This window comes from Ochotona curzoniae, unplaced genomic scaffold, assembly GCF_017591425.1.
Source record: "Ochotona curzoniae isolate NIBS_2020 unplaced genomic scaffold, NIBS_Ocur_1.0 contig_2688, whole genome shotgun sequence".
Lineage (NCBI taxonomy): Eukaryota > Metazoa > Chordata > Mammalia > Lagomorpha > Ochotonidae > Ochotona > Ochotona curzoniae.
In genome coordinates, this window is record NW_024465553.1 from 4,649,018 (window position 1) to 4,667,023 (window position 18,006).

At 48.8% G+C, this 18,006-nt stretch overlaps 3 protein-coding genes across 7 annotated transcripts in view; 1 reads left to right on the forward strand and 2 right to left on the reverse strand.

Annotated features, from left to right (window-relative positions):
• Positions 1-109, reverse strand: part of AK7 (adenylate kinase 7) — a 47,286-nt gene extending 47,177 nt beyond the window's left edge. For all 4 annotated transcript variants that reach the window (XM_040975098.1, XM_040975101.1, XM_040975100.1 and 1 more), the window contains exon 1: positions 5-109. In XM_040975098.1, coding sequence (XP_040831032.1) covers positions 5-109 — 105 coding nt within the window. The remainder of the gene's footprint in view (positions 1-4) is intronic.
• Positions 110-2,219: 2,110 nt separating this feature from the next.
• Positions 2,220-14,337, reverse strand: LOC121152873 (GSK3B interacting protein). Its single transcript, XM_040975102.1, has 3 exons — positions 14,267-14,337; positions 6,232-6,490; positions 2,220-3,838 (listed from the first exon to the last, which is right to left on the reverse strand). Exons 2-3 carry the CDS (start codon positions 6,487-6,489, stop codon positions 3,677-3,679), a joined length of 420 nt encoding a protein of 139 aa, XP_040831036.1. The 5' UTR covers position 6,490; positions 14,267-14,337; the 3' UTR covers positions 2,220-3,676.
• A 124-nt stretch (positions 14,338-14,461) lies between these two features.
• Positions 14,462-18,006, forward strand: part of ATG2B (autophagy related 2B) — a 61,044-nt gene continuing 57,499 nt past the window's right edge. For both annotated transcript variants that reach the window (XM_040975103.1, XM_040975105.1), the window contains exon 1: positions 14,462-14,985. In XM_040975103.1, the coding sequence (XP_040831037.1) occupies positions 14,824-14,985 (162 nt within the window). In that variant the 5' untranslated portion in view covers positions 14,462-14,823. The remainder of the gene's footprint in view (positions 14,986-18,006) is intronic.

Genomic DNA, 18,006 nt, shown 5'->3' on the forward strand with positions numbered 1-18,006 from the left:
TCACCTTCCCTATATTTCTGCTGCTGTAGGTGTCCAGCAGGTTTATAAACACCCTCTGGATCCGAATGGTTTTCTCTGTAGGTGCCGTGGCTTCCTCTTCCTCAGCCATGGTGGGAGCCGCGCTGGTTGCCCAGGGCAGAGCGTCCGTTACCAAGGGGCGGGGCTCCAGGCTGGCGTCGGGTGGGCGGCGCTGCGCGCGGTCAGCTGCTGGACCCCCATGTCCGCCCGCCCCCGGGCTCGCCGCCTCTTTGGGTTTGTGCCGCAGGGGCCTTCACCTTACCCGGCAGAAGTCGGCGGAATGGGAACAGCTGACCTGAACTTTGCACTCTGATAGATGCGGGTGGTTCTCTCTGTCCCATACGCTCGCTGCCACCAGTTTCAATGTAAAATTACTCAGCAGAACCTGGTAGGACATTTTTTTTTTTTTTTAGCATCTTGTCGAATCATTTGTTGAAATATTTCAATATTCATACCTTACTTCCAGATATTGTCTGCATTCCCATATTAACTTGGAAAAGCTACTCCACGAGTCATGCTAAATCTGCCTTTCGTTGCAGCTTACACTAACGCAGGAGGCTGTGGTACCTCACATGACACGTTACCCCTTCACATGAACCTCTATCGTTACACCAACAGTATTTTTTTAACCTTGCTATTCCTTCCTGCTTTCATACGGGACAGCTTGCATTCCCACACTTTATGGGGATAGCTGCTGGACTGGGAGGGCCATGGTTCGCATTCAGCTCTGGCGGTCACGGGTGGGCTGCCAAGCACGTGTGTTCAAGCCATATTGTCCACACAGAGAGGCTGTGAGGGGAGCTGAGCGTGCTAGCTCCCAGGATCTATTCTTAGTACTGCTCTCCTTGCAACCATCACACAGCACATTTTGTTTTGCGATCCTGGAGAGTGAGGTGCAGTCTGTGATGGCAGCTGGTAAGTGCACCGTGGCCTGGGACCCACGAGGACTCCGGATGGAAGAGGTAGGAGAGGGTCCCTGGGGAGCGAGGTGTGTGCCCTTCTGTTGGCAGTCCTGCCAGGGCAGGCAGGACTCAGCAGCACCTGGTGCCTCTTCCAGTTCCCCAGCTAGTTTAAATCCTTCTATTGCATTTCCTCCTCTAATGGGCACATGCACGCGAACGCAGGAAATGCGAAGAAATGTCAAGAAAATGAAAACTATCTTACTAGCTGGTGATGACTTAACATTTTGCAACCTTTCATTGCATTTTCCTTCTGTTACGTAACATTTTTCAGAATACATCAGGGTATATGTAGTTTTTATGTCATAGTTTTTCATGTTGTGTAATTTTTCCCCATTGCCATTTTTCATCATTTTTAATGGTTTAATCATTTTTCCATGTAAAGGATTAATAGTATAACTCTGCACTTTTCAGAATCTTTCCTTTATTAGAAAACATGCATATCGTTGTAGTCCATCAGCTGGTGAGTCATTTCCCAAGTGCTAGTCCGGAAGTCACCGCAAGGCTGTTAACCACACTGGTCTCCCCGATGTGTCCTCCACCAGAATGTAACGGTGCCGCCATGAGGTCCTGGTGTTACATTTGAATAAATCACAACCTCATAGGACACGGCCGACTAAACTGTCCTCTTGAGTTACTTGTTCAAATGTTTTTCAAGTTGCTGTAGGATATCTTTATTTAAAATGAAAACACTTGTTTTACAAGTCACAGAATCTCCCCCACACTGGTTAACACTGTTCAAATGCCAACGGCTGAAGCAGCAGCCAGGAACTCGGTGCCAACAAGGAGCCTCCTGCAGGAGCCAGCACGGCTGCAGAGGAGCCGGGACTCGAATCCAGGCACTGCAGTATGGGACGTGGATTTGGCAAGTGCCATCCCAACTTGCTCTATAAGTTGCTGGGTCAGTAATACTGTCCACTATTCTCACTTTAAAAATGGAATTGTAAGAATGATAAAGATTTTATCTTTTTTTAAGAAAAAATCAAGGCTCACTCATCTAGTTAACTTCTTTCACAGTAGCAGGTGCAGATGGAGGCTTTCTGATCCGGGGACTCGTCGTGCCTGTGAAGTTCCAGCCATGTGATTCCTTCGCCCTGTGCGTTCACAGTCATAACCAGAGCAACCCACTTCGCTCTCCTCCAAGCACAATGCGACATGACATTATTCAAAACCGGAAACACAAGCCCTTGGGGTCAGCTGCTTATCACAAAGCGAACAACACCAGCTCTCAACACTCCACACTTAAAGTGAGTAAACAGAACTTTATTCAAAATTTACAAATATCATTTACAGTTAGCCTGAGATTAAGCATGAGAAAGTTTAACCTGAAGTTCGACTTCATTGCTCAAACAGCAAAGCATCTGAAAATAACGTGGAGAATGAACATGCATCATCAAACATAATTAAAGCATCCCAATTACGTTTGACAATGACGAATGACGCAAACGGAACTCCACCTTGCTCTGGTGCACATGATCTTGAGCCCACCACGATCTACACCGTGACCAAGTGATGAGATGCAGGCTCTGGACATTCCTACAGCAGCTGCCTTCGGGCACTGTTAGAAAAACGACTCTCCAGTGCTCCTTGTCAATCATGGACTTGAGAACATGCAGCAGCATGGTAGAGTGTATAAATATCAAGTTCCTGTAATAAAATAGAAAATACAGAGTATCCCTTTTTCAAATTGTAAGTCTCTGAATGTTCCATTCGTCCTTTGGTTTCAAACCCATACAATGCGTTCCTGTGACATCGTCCATTTAGCAGAGACAGCACTGTGCATCGGGGGAGGGGTGCAGGAATACCAAAGCACACTGTACAAAGTAAATGTGGAAGCAAAAATACTTTCTGAATATTTAAACTGTACATCGTGTAAACAAACATTCGGAATAAGAACCAACACAGGCCAAAATATTGGTTTTTTTTTTTTTTTTTTTAGGAAACCAGAAATTTCTTTCTTCTAAATCACACACGCGGAAGATATTTGCTGTTAAGAAAAGGAATGGGGCCTGTTCCCGCACTCACTCATGTGCTTAGATATCTTGGGGATGAGAAGTTACTACATTCATTGGTGAACGGTCTGTCCTTGGCTGAGTTGGCTGGCTGTTGCAAACAAGGAACACGGAACTAGCTCAGTCCCTGTTCTTCCTTTAATACTAGTTAAATAACACAGAATCAATTCCTCTTTATTCATCCATATTAGTAATATGAATACATTAAGTGAAGCAGTGAATTTCAAAATTTGTGCAGGGAAAACTAGTTGATTATTCGTTTCCAATAAGGCCAGTAGCAAGATAATTACTATAGTCAGTCCAAGCTAGTTGTAAGCCCCCGATTCGGCAGGCTGCATCCAATCTGAAGTTAAATCACTGCATTTCTACCTTACTGTGCAAATCTAGAAGCTCCTACGCTAGGAGCGCTGGCAGCGTCAAAGCCCTGTCGTACAGATTGCAACACTGATTAGGTTTTGAAGTGCCGAGATATCATATGAAGAAAACCCGACGTCTTCTGTAGCGATGGCCTCAGAATTCTTATAACCAATCAGAAGCTTGGAGAATTCATTAGTCAGTAATGTTCTGAGCCAAACACCTAAATTTGAAGCAAGTGATAAAGACACCAAAACAAAGATGCGTCTGCTACAATGACCCTAGGCGCGCCTTTCACGCTCCTGGGCAGCGTCCTGCACCAGCCGCCCCTCGTCAGGACTGTCCATCCCTCTGCAAGGCTTCCAGTCTCTGCAGGAGCGCGTTGCCAAATGCGTCCCGGTAGGCGGGGCTGAGCGTGTCCAGCAGGGAGTAGACCGTCTCGTAGTAGGGGGTCTGCAAATGATCTTCCACCTGGTCAAAAGCATACCCTACCACCTGCAAGGGAAGTGCAGCCGTGAGTGAAGGGCCCAGGCTTTGTCGCGGCACAGAGGGCATGCCAGGTGTTCCCACAGTCACTCCCTCGTGGTCTGACTTCGCAACAGTCAGAATACCCGTGTCATGAATACAACTTCGAGTGCGGAAGCATACGACACACAACACAGGGCTTGACTTGCCCCCTCTAACTGCTAAAAGGAATGCAGAGAATTTTTAAGAACTACATAAAATGGTATTTCATTTTCAGACTCTAAAACATGCTTTTTTTTTTTTTACATACTGTTTAATTCCACATATACTGAGATCCATTACAGTAAAATACCATAATAGATACTACGTTATTGTTCACATTTTTATCATTATTTAGTTTGGTCTCTTTTTGTAATAGAAGTTATTCCTGAAAAATTTAGGTTTAGTAATAATTTATTAGTTTTAATAATGCTTAGTTATCAGCTATTTTAAATAACTGCTTAATTTACTATTATAATCTGAAAGGCCAGTTTCATCTAGTTTATCTGATAGGAAAAAAAAGCTCAATGCTCTGAGACAAGATGCCTCTGCTTTTTCTCTCTGTAAACGTCGTTAACACTTTCTCAAATAAAACCGTAAGATACATCGTGGTTCACCAGTGTAGTTTAGGGCAAATGTAATTTTTGTTGACTTGCTAAAGTCTGCAAACCCTACATTTTTACAGAAAATGCATGTCTATATGGAAACAGAAGCTGAGTCTTTTCCTAATGAGCAGAGAGGCAGACACTGGAGGACAGATGGCACCCCCGGGGAATGCCAGCCCTGCATGGTGCCCAGGTGGGCAGCACTGAGGTTTGATTTCCATCGGGTGGCAGGGGAATTATTCCATAAATGTCTGCTCAGTCAGACTCCTGCGTGCCAGGGCGGCTTAAGAGTGACCCACACCTGTCGTCAGTTTATGTAATTCTCCTCCACGTCCTTTGTCAGCTTTCCGTCTCCTGGGACTCAGAGGGCACACCGACTTACCTAAGATCACTCACACGAAGACCTCCAACCATCATAAAGTTACTGAGCCTTAGCAGAGCCATCCTAGAGTTAAGACAGGATTCACTTGGGGCCAGGTTCCTATTTTGACTTGCCTATTTATGTTGGAGATCCCATTTCTCAATATTACAGTTTTTAGATTTGGAAAGAAGTGATAAACATTAGTCCACATGCTAGTTGCAGAAGAAGGCAAGCAGCTGCATGGACGCTGGGAAGGAATGGACGCCAGCACTGCATTTTCCTGTCCCAGACTACACAGCACACGACTTGCAAGGGCACGGGTCTGGTAGACAGAGTTCAAGCGCGGGTTTAACGTGTTATCACCTGACAGTCTCACCTGCCAGGCCTTGCCCTGTATCCCATCACTGTGGGTAACTAACTACTTAAAGAAATGTGATTAACATGTTACTACTTGTATATACACATATATATTTTAATGGGGGGAAGTACAACACTTGAAACGTTTGTACAGCACAGACTTCTCAACTTTGTCTGCAGTCTCCCAGCTTTCCCCTCCCGGTTCCCCACAGAGCATGTGCGACACTACAAGGTGAGCCCCATCATGGAACACAGAGCCCCATCACTTCTTCCTGCTGGGTTCTGGCACCCGCTAGCCTGTCTCCTGAGGGCTCCCTGTCCTAGCCCAGCCCAGCCCAGCCCAGCCATGGGGCACCACGAGGCTCAGCTCAAACTGAACTACTCAACAGACAAGGAAAGTCCAGATGTCTGACCGAGGGTACGGGTGGACAGATCAGTAGATGTAAGGCCAGACTCTTGCTTTCTAACTTCTGTCCCTTTGTTCGGGGTCAAGGACTTTGACAAGATCATGTTCAGGGCCTCCTTTACATGACAAGCTAAGCTCAGCACTCTGCTTAGGCCACGCAGGAAGGTCAGTGTGCCCGGAAGAGCGCCCTTGCGTGGAGCGACCTGTTAAGAAAGGGCTAATCAGACACCCTTCAGGTGGCGGGGGTGGAATGGGTGCTGTGACTTAATTCTAACTCTAGGGCTGGAACACAGCACAGGCCAGTCTACCGTCTTAATAAAGATGGAGAAGGGCTTTGCAACACAATGACTTCAAAACTCACTCGTTACAGAGAACATGTAACTTTGGTGGACACCTTTGGCTACAGATGAGAAGTTAGTTAGATTAAAAACAAATATTCTACAAATCAAATGCTTTGTTTTCAGTGAATTTAATTTCTTCACGTTGATCAAAAGGCTAATTCTGAGGGGGAAAAAACTGTTTTCCATGAGACAACTTTAGAAGTTGAATATTCAGTTCTGATTTAACACGGTTTTTTCTCTCCTCACCCTGCCCTGCTTTGTGATGAAGTGATACTGGGTATAGATTGTTTTTTCTAAGAAGAAAAGCGAGTTACCCTAAGCCCTGCCTCAGTGAGCTCCAGGCAGTATCTGCTCCTCTCCTTCGTCTCCACGTTGATGTAGGCCACGTCGTCGGCACAGCGCAGGCTTTTCGAGACGAACATGTTGTTGACAGCAAAGAGGACGTCGTTGACGACCGCGTCAGCCTCCAGCCTCATGTCTTTCATGTCGGCGCCTTCAAACCCATTGAGGTCGGAGCTGTCTTCAAAGCCCGACACGCTGCTGAGCTCCATGGGATTACAGTCTGTTTCCATTCTGCAAGAAGCAGACATCAGACGTGTGTGTAAGAAGACACCCAGAACACGGCCCACCACCTGCTAAGCCTTACCACTGCCCCTGAGGAGACTCCAGGGAGCTAACAGCCCTGGAGGAAACATTGTCCAAAACCTTTTCCAGTGGATCTTCAAGGAAAAATTTGGCATGTATGCATTTTCCCAACAGCAACAAAACATCCTCACTTCCCTGTTCACTCCTAAAATGTTGTATTACAGTGCTATGCATTTAAAATATTACAATTTTCAGCAATTTTAATCAACACTTCTTTAAAAAATACAAGTACAGATTTGTTTTTAAATGAGCAACTATTTCTCTGGGATGAACATTTAGAACTGAGCTGCTGAGTCCGAGGCTGTGTGGGTTCCCATCTCTGAGATGCCAGGTCGGCCTGGGGAAGCAGGCTGCCCTGACTCACATCCCACCAACAGCACAGGCAGGCTGCTATTTGGCTACAGATGAGAACACTCTTCTCCATTCTGAAAAACTGTTGACACTTTAGAAGGCACTCACTTAACTATGTATTTCTGGTGCTTAAGGATCTTTATAGCTCTCAGATGATACATCTGTGAAAAGCTGAAATGGAGGTGGACCCAGGTTGCCTCAAGTCAGCCCTTGCCTGCCACAGCCTAATGTGCACCTTGCCACGTACACCTGGGATTTTGCTTATAAAGGCCCTGCCCATCCCAGGACTACATTTATCTATCTACCTGTCTATTTATTTAAAGATTGCTTTTTTAAAAATTGGAAATGTAGATTTACAGAGAGAAGGAGATACAGAAAGACAAGTTCTTCTATCCAATGGTTCACTCCCTAAGTGGTTGCAATGGCCACAGCTGAGCTGATTTGAAGCCAGGAACCAGGAACTTCTTTCAGGTCTCCCAGGCCGGTGCAGGGTCCCAAGGCTTTGGACGGTCCTCCTCTGCTTTCCCAGGCTACAAGCAGGGAGTTGGATGCGAAGTGGGGCTACCGGGATACAAACTGTGGCCCATATGGGATCCTGATGCTTACAAGGCAAGGACTTAGCAACTGAGCCATCACACTGGGCTTGCTATGTTGTTTTTGCTTTTTTTTTTCCTCCCCTGTGGCTGAAGTTAAAAGGATTTTTCTGGAAGTAAGAAAAGTAAATAAGTGTGAAACTGTTTTTGAATGCGAAAAGGGCTTCCTTCCTAAGTAGTTTTTCACTCCTGTGTGCAGCCCAAGCCTGGGCTGTCCTGAATGCATTGCGACTCCTCATTTGTTTACAAATTCAACTAATATTAGTAAGCCATTTTAAAGGAGCTTTGATCATTTCCTTTTCTACTAATGTTAGCCTCTGTGAACATTTATTTTGATCATTTGCTACATTTCATCTTGCTTTCTGAAGTTACTAACTTGTACCTATTTATGATATTTGAAATTTTTTAAGTTAGAAGGTTTCTAACCTCAAACACTCACTAGAATCGCCTGGGAAGGCTTATGAAAATACAGACACGCTTGGGGCCAGGAATGTGCTACACTGAGTTACGCCTGAGCCTGTAGCGCTGGCATGCCACCTGGCCCTAGCTGAGAGTCCTGGCTGCTGCCTTTCTGATCCAGTCCCTGCTGGTGGCCTGGGAGGGCAGTGGAGGATGGCCCAAATGTGAGAGACCCGAGCAAGCTCCTGGCTCCTGAGCAGCCAAGTTCTGGTGGCTATAACTGTTTGGAAAATGAACCATAGGATGGTTCACTGGATCTCTTCTCTCAGTCTCTTTTTCTCTCTGTAACTTTGTCTTTCAAACAACAATAAATAAATCTTTAGGAAGAAAAATTACAGATGCCCTGGCCCCACTGAAGAGCTATGGATGTTTCCACAGAGCTTCCGAGTGCTTCCACTGAGTTACCAGCAAAAGTCCCCACTGCTCAGCACGTGCCCAAGGAGAACCACGCTACAGGTGACCGAGGACGGACCATGAAACGCTGTTTAAAAGCATTACACAGCACATATACAAACCTGCTCAGCTAATATTAATGCTGGGGGCAATCTGGTAATTATTTTTTTAAAAGAGATTTATGTATTTATTTGAAAGGCAGAGTTACAGCCAGGGAGAAAGACCTTTCTGGAGCTTTTTTCTGGGTGTCTCATGTAGGTGCAGGGAGGGGCTCAAACACTTTGGCCACCTTCTGTTGCTTTTCCACGTGCATCAGCATGGAGCTGGACGGCAGTGGAGTAGTAAGGACTGAAACTAGTGCCAATGTGGGATGCCAGTGTTATAGAGGGGAGCTTAACCTCAACACCACAACACTGGCCTGTGGTAACTAAAACCTAACACTGAATTATTGTATGTGAAAGTATATGATCTTCTAAAACCTTCCATTTTACTCTATACATAATCAGTGTGCCTGCTTATTATTTTTGATATGTCAGAATTGAGTCCATTCTTACAAAGTTGGTTTTAAAGATTCTGAAATGTGGCTGCCCATTCTTAAATCTATTTCACTTTAGTTATCAAGTGCCTCCATCACAGAAATCCTAAACAGTAATCATGACATGAAGAAAATGTTTCCTAAAGCCTTGTGAACTTCTCATTCAAAACCAGAAATTGTGAACGAGATTTTGAGGAAAGACTCAAAACAACAACAACAACAACAACAACACAACAAGAGTCTGGGGCTCTGCGTGGTAGCCTAGAAGCTACAGTCCTTGCCTTGAACCCGCAGGGACAGCCCAAAACCTCAAAACCTTGGGACCCTGCACCTGTGTGGGAGACTCAGAAGAAGCTCTTGGCTCCTGGCTTTGGATTAGCGCAGCTCTGGCCAACACAGCCATTGGGGAGTCAATCAGCAGACGGAAGATCTTCCTCTCTCTATATGTGACTTTTCAATTAAAAAAAAAAATCTTAAAAAAAATACAAGAACCAGTTCTTATTTCTATACAGTTTTGTAGAAAACAAGGATTGCTTGGCAGTATATTTAAATGAAGCACACTTGTATTCTTACCAACAACATACATCAAATCAATATTTAAAGAGATAGAAAGTAGAAAACCTCACTGCTTTGCCTGTAAACTTGAAATTGGTTCTCTCCCAGATTCTGAACAATATCCTGCCATCAGCACATTCCAAAACTGGAATCTGTGACACTTGCTGTCAGTTATTCTGATAGATTGCACCACCTTTTACATTTCCAACATTTTTAAAAACATCACGTTAATTATTTAGGAACCAGGTTTTTCTCCATCTGGTGGTATTATTGTACAGATGCGTTCCTCTTTTTGGAAGATGCATGAAGCTGGTTACTAAGATACTAAGATCATTTCACCTCTACTCAATTTACTAGATTCTGCTTTGCTTTATCACAAATTCACAGCATCAAACAGCTAGGGGAAAACCCCCAGCGTTCAGACTCTTTGGTGTCAGGAGAATGGGTATGCGGAGGGCCAGTCACACACACAGTCTGGCAGCAGAAGAGCACCAGGGGGAGGTCAGGAGCAGGACAGCGATCACAGAGCTCCATTTCGCAAATTGGACTCCAGGCAGCACGGTCGGCAGGGACGGTGAGCAGGGGCGGTCAGCAGGGACGGTGAGCAGGGGCGGTGAGCAGGGGCGGTGAGCAGGGACGGTGAGCAGGGACGGTGAGCAGGGGTGGTCAGCAGGGATGGTGAGCAGGGGCGGTTAGCAGGGACGGTGAGCAGGGACGGTCAGCAGGGACGGTGAGCAGGGGCGGTCAGCAGGGACGGTGAGCAGGGGCGTTCAGCAGGGACAGTGAGCAGGGACGGTCAGCAGGGGCTCCAAGGCGGTCTCTGCATGAGCTGGTCTATTCACATCACACTGCACAGCTGGGAAAGCCTCTCAGAAATGAGCAGCCTGGAACGGCTAGCACTGGGCCCCCAGCAAGACTGCTGGTGCTCAGCTCTCAGCTCTGACACTGTGTTACACTGTGAGCACACAAAAACCTTCCCTTCCTTAGAAAACAAGCCGACCTGCAGCTTCTTCCTTGAAGTACAAGAACTACATGAACAAATATACGGAAACAGTTACAGTGCTGGGCACACAGGTAAGTTCTATAAATACCATCTGTTCATCATTCCATATTTTTAAAAAACAAAGTATCTAAAAAGAAAAGGGCTGACCCTGAAGCTCAGCAGCCTGAGCCCACATTCAGCACGCCCGGGATTCTGCAGGGGGCTGCTGTCCTGCACTTTTCAGGAACACTGGGACTGGGCAGCCTTGGCCCCACATTCCTGGCACCTTAGATACAAATCCTAATGAGTTCAACAACATCCAACTTGCATTTCTCTTATTTCCTTCCTTCCTTTCTTTTCGTTAAAGACTTATTTATTTTTATCAGAAAGTCAGATATACAGAGAGGAGGAGAGGCAGAGAGGAAGATCTTCCTTCTGCTGATTCATTCCCCAAGTGGCCACATGGCCGGAGCTTAGCTCCGATCTGAACCCAGCTTCTTCTGTGTCTCCCATGTGGGGGGCAGGGTCCCAAGGCTTTAGACCATCCTCCGCTTTCCCAGGCCCCAAGCGCAGGGAGCTGGATGGGAAGTGGGGCCACAGGTACCTGAACAAACACCCGTATGGGATCCTGGCACACGCAAGGCAAGGATTTTAGCTGTTAGGCTCCAGCGCCGGGTCCCATTTCTCTTATTTTCTATGTTAACATCCATTTCCTTTAAGTATGATTGCTTGTGACATGACCTATTTAGCTTGTGCTGTACAGTGTCCGCTCTGTCAGACTCTACATGCCTGGGCGAGTATCCTCCTCTGCCTTCACCAATGCTGGGAGTTGACATCTCGTGGTAGATACACAAACACAGCACTTTGTGGGATGAGTCTGCATCCTGTGTGAGCTACAGGGACAAGAAGGGCTGGTCCCAGACCTGAATAATTATGCTGGGGACAGCGTGACGGTGCAGTGAGTCACACTGCAGACTGGCACGCTGGCATTCCATGTGAGTCCTGGTTCGAGTCCCACCTGCCCCTTTCGGATTCAGTTCCCTGCTAACGCATCTGGGAAAGTAGCAGCAGAGGGCCCCAAGAACTTGAGCCCCTGCTACCATGAGGGAGACCCAGATGGAGTTCCAGGCTCCTGGTCTGGTCTGGCCTTGGGCACTGCAGCCATATGGGGAGTCAACTAGCAGATAAAAAACCCCTGTCTCTTCCTCTTGGTTTGACTGCTCTTTAAAAAGACAAGTAAAGTAAAATCGTAAAAAAAAAAAAAAAAAAAAATTGATTTTTCCCTGAACAGCATAAGGAAACACATTTAACAATCTGAATGGAAAACATTAAAAATGACAAGAAATAAACAAACAAAAGACAATTTGAATGGAGAAAACATTCAATTTTTATTTTCCATTCTGATAAGTGAAACTGCAATCATTTTATGGATAGTTTGAAAATAATTCTATATTGCAAAAAAACATGATTTCTTAACAGTCACTGAAGTCCAAATGATACTAATGTGTGAGCAGTTCAAACTTTCTAAAGTCTACCCCAACTGCTTACCAGATGAGAGCCCACTTTTTATTTTACTTTTAAAAAAATTAAGTAATTTATTTGCAAGGCAGGACTACAGAGAGAAAGAGAGAGCCAGCTCTGCCATCTGCTGGTTCACTCCCCAATGGCTGCAGTGGCCAGGGCTGGGCCAGCCTGAGGTCAGGGAGCTAAGGCTCCATGTGGGTGTCAGGGGCTTGAGTCACCTGCTGCTGCCTTCCTGGTCACAACAGCAGGGAGCTGGATGAGAAGTGGAGCAGCAGGGACTTGAACCAGTGCCCACATGGAACACCGGCACTTTGCCACCATGCCACTTTTCATGATCATGTTCTGTATGAAGCCTGCTGCCTTCAACACACACCTAGAACTTCACACTTGTCACCAGTCTCACTGCTCCTGGGCCTGGGGTCTCAGAGGGTGTGTCCACTTGCTGCCCATCTCGCAGTTTATTGTCTGCACATACAGATGTGCTGGCACGCAAAGCCAGACCTTGCAGTTGCCAGGGCAACTTGGGGGCTTTGCCCGCTGCTTCTCTGTCCAGACCCAGCGAGTGGAAGGGTGCAGGCCGTGTTCCCAGAACAGGACTGGCAGTCAGTGAATACTGCCATCCTTTATCAGCCCAGACACCCTGGCCCCCTATGCCCCTCCCTCCTTCATGATTGTGAAAAAAGAAACAAGTCTGTAAAGAGCCCAAGCCATGTCCTGTCCAGCCAGGGTCCAGTCAGACACTCCACTTCCTCTTTTCCGTCGGGTAGCACCTTCCTAGCTTTGCTCTGAATAAAGGCTCTGCCAGGCTTGCACTTACTTCCTGGCTTGTCATTGCTATCCCAAGCTGATGAAATAGCCACTGAGCTCTGCTCTTGGCCTGAACCGCTAGTATCTTTTGCTTGCAACATCTTTCCAGCTGATCTGGGTGTGCCCACCTTTGGCCCTCTTACCCCCACCCCTGGCTCCCTCCACAGAGCAGTGAGGGCGAGCCTGCAACACTGAGGTCACTCCTCACACCCTCCCACTCAGCCAAAGTCCACGACCCTCCCGTGACCTCCCTTCTCCCCACCTGCCCTGTCTCGTCTCTATCTGCTGGACTGATTTCCGTTGAACTCCACGCATGCTCCGTTGACAGGGCCTTGCCCTTGCTGCCTGCACATCTGGCACGCACTCTGCCACACCTGTGTGCCTGGCTGCCCAGCCTTGCCCGTGTTAGCTGCAAGAAGGGCAAGCCTCTGGTCTTGCCCCCACAGCAGTTCCCTCCCCGGTTTGGGCTGCGGTTTATTCCTCCTCTCTCTTGTGAAAGCAGGGCTTTCCTGTTTGCCCGCTGTAGCCCACAGCACGCCATCAGAAGACGTTCACGGAATAAATGATGGAGAGCCCTTGCTCGCCACTTTGGAACACAAGCAAACTCCTGGAAGGTTCTGCCTGGTTCTTCCTACACGAGCCCCACAGGGGACTAACCGCGCATGCTTCCTCCTAACCAGCCCTTTCTCAATGAACAGTGAACAAGCGAACCGATGTTCCTGGGGATACCTGGGATACGTCCATCAAAAACAGGGGCACCGAGGGTCCAGGAGACCGCAGGGACAGGAGGACACGCTCGTCCTAAAGCCAAGAGCAGATCGTGGACAGACTAGCTCTCTCTCTGCACCTGCCAACACTCCAGGCATGACGCTGGCATGTCTAAGGCTCCCACGAAACTGTTACCAAGACCTACACAGGGTCTTCCAGCCCTTCAGCTGGTCGTCCCGACTCCTGCTATCCTAAAGCAGCTGCCTGTGTCACGACGCGCAGTCTCGTCCCCTACCTCTCAAGCCTTGGGTATGCGCTCGCCCTGGCGCAGCGGGCTCAGCGAGGGCCGTGGCCGGCTCAAGCACCGCACCCCGGCCGCAGCCGGCTCTGCCCCCGCAGACTGGGCCCCCTGGAAGGCGGAAAACACGCCTGCGCGGGTACCCGGGTGGGCACCACCGCTGGCCGCGGGAGCTCGGACATCCATCCGAGACCAGAGACCAGGAGGAACCCGGCGCCCCTGAGCAGCTTTGGGAGGGGGTGGGAGGCCCTGGCCGCGCGGGGCACGCTCCAGGGGCGCCCCCCAGTCCTCCGGGCAGAGCCAGCGGCGCTCCGAGCGCGGGGTCCGGGAGGACGCGGCCAGCTCAGGCCGGACACGCCCGGCCCCTCTTTCAGCCCTGGCGGCGGGCCCCTGCTGCCCGTCGCTGCTCGTGACCTGGTAGGCAGCAAGCCCCGTCCGGAGGACAGTTCTCCCGGCCTGCCCGCTCCCCAGAGCCCCCTCTCCGCTGCAGCACGCTCACCTGAGCTCGCCCGCGTCCTCCTCTTCCTCCCTCGGGAGGCCACCGGAGCCGGCTCGCGGCGCCGCCCCCTCGCAGCCGGAAGTGCTCCTGCCCCGGGCTCCTCTTCCCGCCTCCTCCGGCTCCCCGCCCCGGGCGTGTCGTCACTTCCGCCAGCTCCTGCGCCGTGCTGCGCGCGGAGCGCCTGGGGCTCGTGAACGCGCTGGGAGCGTCCCCGGGGCCGGGAGTGCGCCTCGTGGATGACAACAAACTGGTGGCGCGGCCTCCGAGGGCTTGTCTGCCTTGTCCCGTAGCGCTCCCTGGCGCTCCGACCGTCTCCGGTCCCGTAGGCGCCGTCTTCCCCTTCACGGGGACTGCTCCGCGCCTCGTCCCTGCCAGGCCTGGCCCCGGGGCGCTCGGCGCGGGCGATGGGGTCGCCCTGAGGGACGCCCGACGCCGAGCGGACATGCTGGGGCCGCCCCGGGCTTAGGCCGCGCGGCCTGGAGCCGGAGCCTGGGCCCCGAGGCCGGAGCCAGCGCCTCCTGCAACCGCCGCCGCCGGCGCGGGTGCCAGCCCTCGCCATGCCGTGGCCGTTTTCCGAGTCCATCAAGAAGAGGGCCTGTCGGTACCTCCTGCAGAGGTACCTGGGCCATTTCCTCCAGGAGAAGCTGAGCCTGGAGCAGCTCAGCCTGGACCTGTACCAGGGCACCGGGTCCCTCGCCCAGGTCCCCTTGGACAAATGGGTAAGAGCGAGCTCTCCTGCGTGCCTCCCCTGGGGAAGGTTTGAGGATCCAAGTGTGGTCCGGGCTCGGAGAAGCGTGTGTGTTTTGAATGGTGCACGTCACGTGTTCTAGAAACCCCACAGGTAGGATGGAGCTCGTGCTTTGGGGACGGGGTCTCGGAAGCAGGGCTCCGTCGCCCAGCGTTGCGGGAGGATGAAAGATGGAGAGGCACCCCTTGCGATGGCCAGGTCCCTAACTTGCTTATTTTGGGTTGGCTCTGTGCAGCCGGGATTTGTCGGTACAGCGTCTGACCCGGAAGAAAAGTTAATTTGCCGGCTGTCGTTTGAAGGGTATGTTTACCTGGGCAGCTCGCGTGCGTGTGTGTCCCCGGTGGTGCTGTTGAGTGGTGCCTCTGTGCCCGACGTGACGTAAAGGCAGGTGTTGCAATAAAACTGCCTTCCTCCGGCCATCCAGAGGCTGTGAGATGACGCTTTGTGTCTAGGTGTTTCGTGTGTGACACTGGGCCTGCATCCCTGCGTTCAGTGCTTTACTGTTCGTTTTGACAAGGGTGGGTAGCTTCTCCCCTTCCCTCAACCCTTTAATTCCTGAGCCGTAGAAAAGCTGAAGTTACTGGAACCCTGTTGTGCTGGAGACTTGGGGCTGCGCATGCAGTGGCCACACAGCTTACTGCGAACTAGGGAGGGTATGTGCGGATGGTGGAAAGTGCCTCGTGTTCAGTACAGAAAGATGCAGGCCCGGCGAGTCTAGGCTGCTGCTACTGTGCACAGTCGTTCACCTACGTGTAGTTAAGGTTCGTGGCATATTCCTGGAATGCTTTATCCGAGTTTGCTCTGCTGTCACTCCTGCCTCAAAGTAGGGATTTGGATGGACGTTTTTGCACGAACAGCCCAAGAGTCTATATTGTTGGTAAGGAGCAGATTATTTTGAAGGAGGGTGGCTGGATGCTTGTTAAATATTCGTTTTTAAAGATTGCGTGTCAGTCCTGTAAGGTGAGCATTCGTTCTGTTATAGATGGAATTCTGTAACTTGCCAGGGGTCCCAGGGCTTGTGTGCTGAGGATTAAAACCTATGGGCTGCCTAAGTTCCCGATTTTTTGCTTGTTTCTATCACGTGCCTTCAGGCCGAGAGAGGCAGTTAATGTTGGTGGAGTATCTATGGAAGCTAGGCTCACTCATTTGTGTAATCTTACTTCATCCCCAAGGAAATCAGAGATAGCTTGACTTCAGGACAGTTGGCAAAAATCAGTTGTGACGAAAGTGAATGTAGGGGTTGTTTTGTTCTCCAGGAGACGGTTCTGTCAGCTGCAAGTGTGACATCAGAGCATCCAGTCAGGGCAGCACTGGCTGTGGTGGATTGAGACTGCGCAGTCGTGGACAGGAGAATCCTGACCTGATGCTCAGTTGTGACTGTTCAAAGTTCTGCCACTACCTGCAGTTCCTTTGGACGCATGACTGAGGAAGGGTGTGAGCGGAGATTCCTACATCCTGATGGAATAATCGCTGGCTACATTGCTTCTGTTTCAGTTCTTAGCTGGCAGTTATGTGAAGCGAGAAGTGCTCTCAATATCCCGGTTTCTGATCTCAGTTGCTAATTAATTGGGAGGTGGTGTGTGTGTTTTTAGTCTGAAAAGCTGTTTTTTAAAACTGTCTAGAACACTTTTAAGTTGCCTGGAGTAGTCTCCATGCTGTCAAACGTTTTGTAACGTGTGTAGAAAAAGATTTTAATAAAAACTGACCTTTTTTTGGTCAAGTAGATACTGTTTCCATCGGCAAAATCTTGAAACAACATTTCCAAATACAGCTTTAAATAAATTTCCAAATATAGGTTTTCAAATTCTTCTTGTAGTTCAAGCTGTTATTTTTTTACTCATTCTTAAAGTGTTCCTTTACTTTGAAAAGGCAGATTAACTGTTTTTTTTTTGGGGGGGGGTGGCATCTGTTCAGTAACCTGTACTACTGATAATTGGTCCATAAATTCAATTTTTGTATATTAAACTCTAAAATATTCGGTAATAACAAAACCAGGAAGCCAGACTATTTTTGGTCATGCATTGTCTTACAGAGCTTCTGTTGGTTTTGGCATTCAGCGTGCTGGAATGGAGTCTAGCTGAGGGCACCTCTCTTAACACTTGCCTTTTGTGTAACTACATCCCATCTTTGTAGCAGTGCCAAGTACATTGCCAATGCTCATCAGTAATATTAAATACTGGTGTAATTTTTTCCCTCCAAAACTTATTCATTTAGTTGAAAGTTAGTTACACAGAGAGGAAGAGACGAAGATCATTCATCTGCTGATTCACTCCTCAGATTGGTGTAACAGCAAGGGCAGGGCCACCCTCCTTCCTGATTTCCCACATGGGTAGCAGCGGCTCAAACCCTTGAGCCATCCTCTGCTGCTTTCTCCAGGCCATCAGCAGGAAGTTGGATCTGAAATGGAGCAGCTGGGACTTGAACCGATGCCAGCATCATGGGGCAGTAGCTTCAAGTGCTGCACTGCAGTGCTGGTTCCCAGTGAAACTTTCTAATCTAGTTTTCTCTTCCATGCCTCTGAATGGCCTGCTATAGTCTTAAATACATCACACTCTGCTTGGAGAGCGCTATTTTAAACAGCTCTGGATAGAGGAGGGCAGGATTGAGGCAAGGGATTGAAAACTATTCCACTGTTACCACGGGCTGTCTTGCACTTTTGTTCCTTGTCTTTACAAGCAGTCAGAACTAAAATGTTGGAAGGAGTAATGTAAATTCTGTTTGAACAGGAAGTTGGATTTAATGATTCGGTCCTTTCCCACTGCCTAAGACCGTGACTGACTTTAAGTGGAAGTTCTTTCAAGAATTGATTTGGTGCATTTATTGAGCACTTAGCATGGCCAGTGCGTTCAGGAAGATAGACATTAGCACTTTCTTATTTTTTTTTGTATATTTATTTTTTATTGGAAAGGCAGATTTACAGAGTCAAGGAGAGACAGAGAGAAATATCTTCTGTCTGCTGGTCCACACCCCAAGTGGCTGCAACAGCTGGAGC

What these genes read in the sequence shown, in the direction of transcription:
- LOC121152873 (XM_040975102.1), bottom strand. Translation starts at nt 6,489, where the DNA reads ATGGAAACAGACTGTAATCCCATGGAGCTCAGCAGCGTGTCGGGCTTT. An exon ending in TCACTGAGGCAGGGCTTAGG is followed by an intron (nt 3,839 to 6,231) that starts GTAACTCGCTTT and finishes CTTCCCTTGCAG; the next exon opens with GTGGTAGGGTATGCTTTTGA.